Source organism: Cenococcum geophilum (genome assembly GCF_001692895.1).
Source record: "Cenococcum geophilum 1.58 unplaced genomic scaffold K441scaffold_68, whole genome shotgun sequence".
Taxonomy (NCBI): Eukaryota; Fungi; Ascomycota; class Dothideomycetes; order Gloniales; family Gloniaceae; genus Cenococcum; species Cenococcum geophilum.
The window spans coordinates 926,817-928,254 of record NW_027137626.1 but is presented as its reverse complement, the minus strand read 5'-3'; the positions used below and the strand labels follow the sequence as shown (position 1 = coordinate 928,254).

Below are 1,438 nucleotides of genomic sequence, written 5' to 3'. Positions count from 1 at the left end.
GACTAGTAGAAGAAGTAAGAGCTCTCCGTAAGGAGGTAGCTCCTACTAAGGAAACTTACGCAGAGAGGCTAAAGAAGGACCTCCCTTCTTCGTCCTCCCTACCCTCCTCATCATTATCACCACCACCACCTTCTACCCTTCTCCTTCTAGTAGGAGTTCTACTTCTACTAGAAGTAAGAAAAGCAGCTATAAGAAAGGAAGCTAGTCCTAATTACAGACGAAAAGGACCAACCGCTAGATACCTTCTCTATACAAAACAAAGTCAATCAACTATTTGCATCAAAACTGTAAGTAGAAAAGCCAGTACTAGCGTCTATAGCTAGAACCAAAGGAAAACAAAATATTCTCCTTATAACTACAGAAGAGTATAATGCGGATTTCCTAGTCAAATATAAGGATATCTGGCGTAACTGCTTTACCTTTTAAAGAGAACAAAAACTAGAACCCTGGGTTTAAATCATAGCCCATGGGGTTCCCACCCTACCTTTTCTAGGAGAGGGGGCTCTAAGCTTCTAAAAGAAGAAATTGAGACCTTTAATCCTATAAAGATACAAGGACTACCTAGATGGATCTTATCTAGTGTAAAAAGACACGATCCGCAGACTAGATTTGGCTCTATAGTTTTTCTATAGAGAGAACGAGGAAAAAAGACAAGAAATCCTTAAGCAAAAAGAGATCTCAATCGCAGGTACAGCTACTAAGGTAGTAAAATACCTCGAAGTCTCTCCTACTACGCAGTGCACTAGCTGCCAAAAATTTGGCCATATAGGAGATAGATGCTCTACTAAAGCCTATAGATTCTGTGCGGCTGCACATTTATCTAAAGACCACTACTGTCCTACCTGTTTAATATCAGGCAGGCCTTGCAAGCATACTACCCCTCTTTGCATTAATTGTAAGGAAGAACACTTTGCTAATAGTAAAGACTGCGAGAATCTTAAAGCAGCTAAACTAGTACATGAATAAAACAGATAGGATTCTAGAAGGGGGTAACTCCTACTAGGCTCTTGGAAAAGATAATANAGAGNAAAANAAAAGAAATAAATTGCAAAAGGACAGGGACAGGTGTTAGGATTTCCTATAGTTTTTTCCTACAGTTTTCTCATTCCCTAGTAGTTGTAGCAACTTAGTATCTTACTAAGGAGCTATAAACCCTTAGGGGTTTATAAACTATTAGGACATAGCTACTAGTACATATTAAGCTGCCTAGAAAGGATTCATGTATATAGAACTATAGCGCCATAGCCTAGAGGCTGCATGCGCAGTATTATACGTAGTATAATATAACGGATATAAAAATAAAAAAGAGAGTATTAGTATTAACTATAGGATATTCTATATAGCTACGTTATATATTTTTACTACCTCCTTCTATTATTGCTTTTATTTAAGGTCTACCTATCCTATAATAAGTATAGTAGATCTCTATCTATACTAA

At 37.4% G+C, this 1,438-nt stretch overlaps 1 protein-coding gene across 1 annotated transcript; it reads left to right on the top strand.

Moving 5' to 3' along the window:
• Nucleotides 1-675: 675 nt before the first annotated feature.
• On the top strand, nucleotides 676-966 carry K441DRAFT_588667 (uncharacterized protein; the record flags this gene model as incomplete). Its single annotated transcript, XM_067644721.1, has 1 exon — nucleotides 676-966. A coding segment is annotated over one exon (291 nt), but the record flags the coding sequence as incomplete, so codon positions are not given.
• Between the last annotated feature and the right edge of the window lie 472 nt (nucleotides 967-1,438).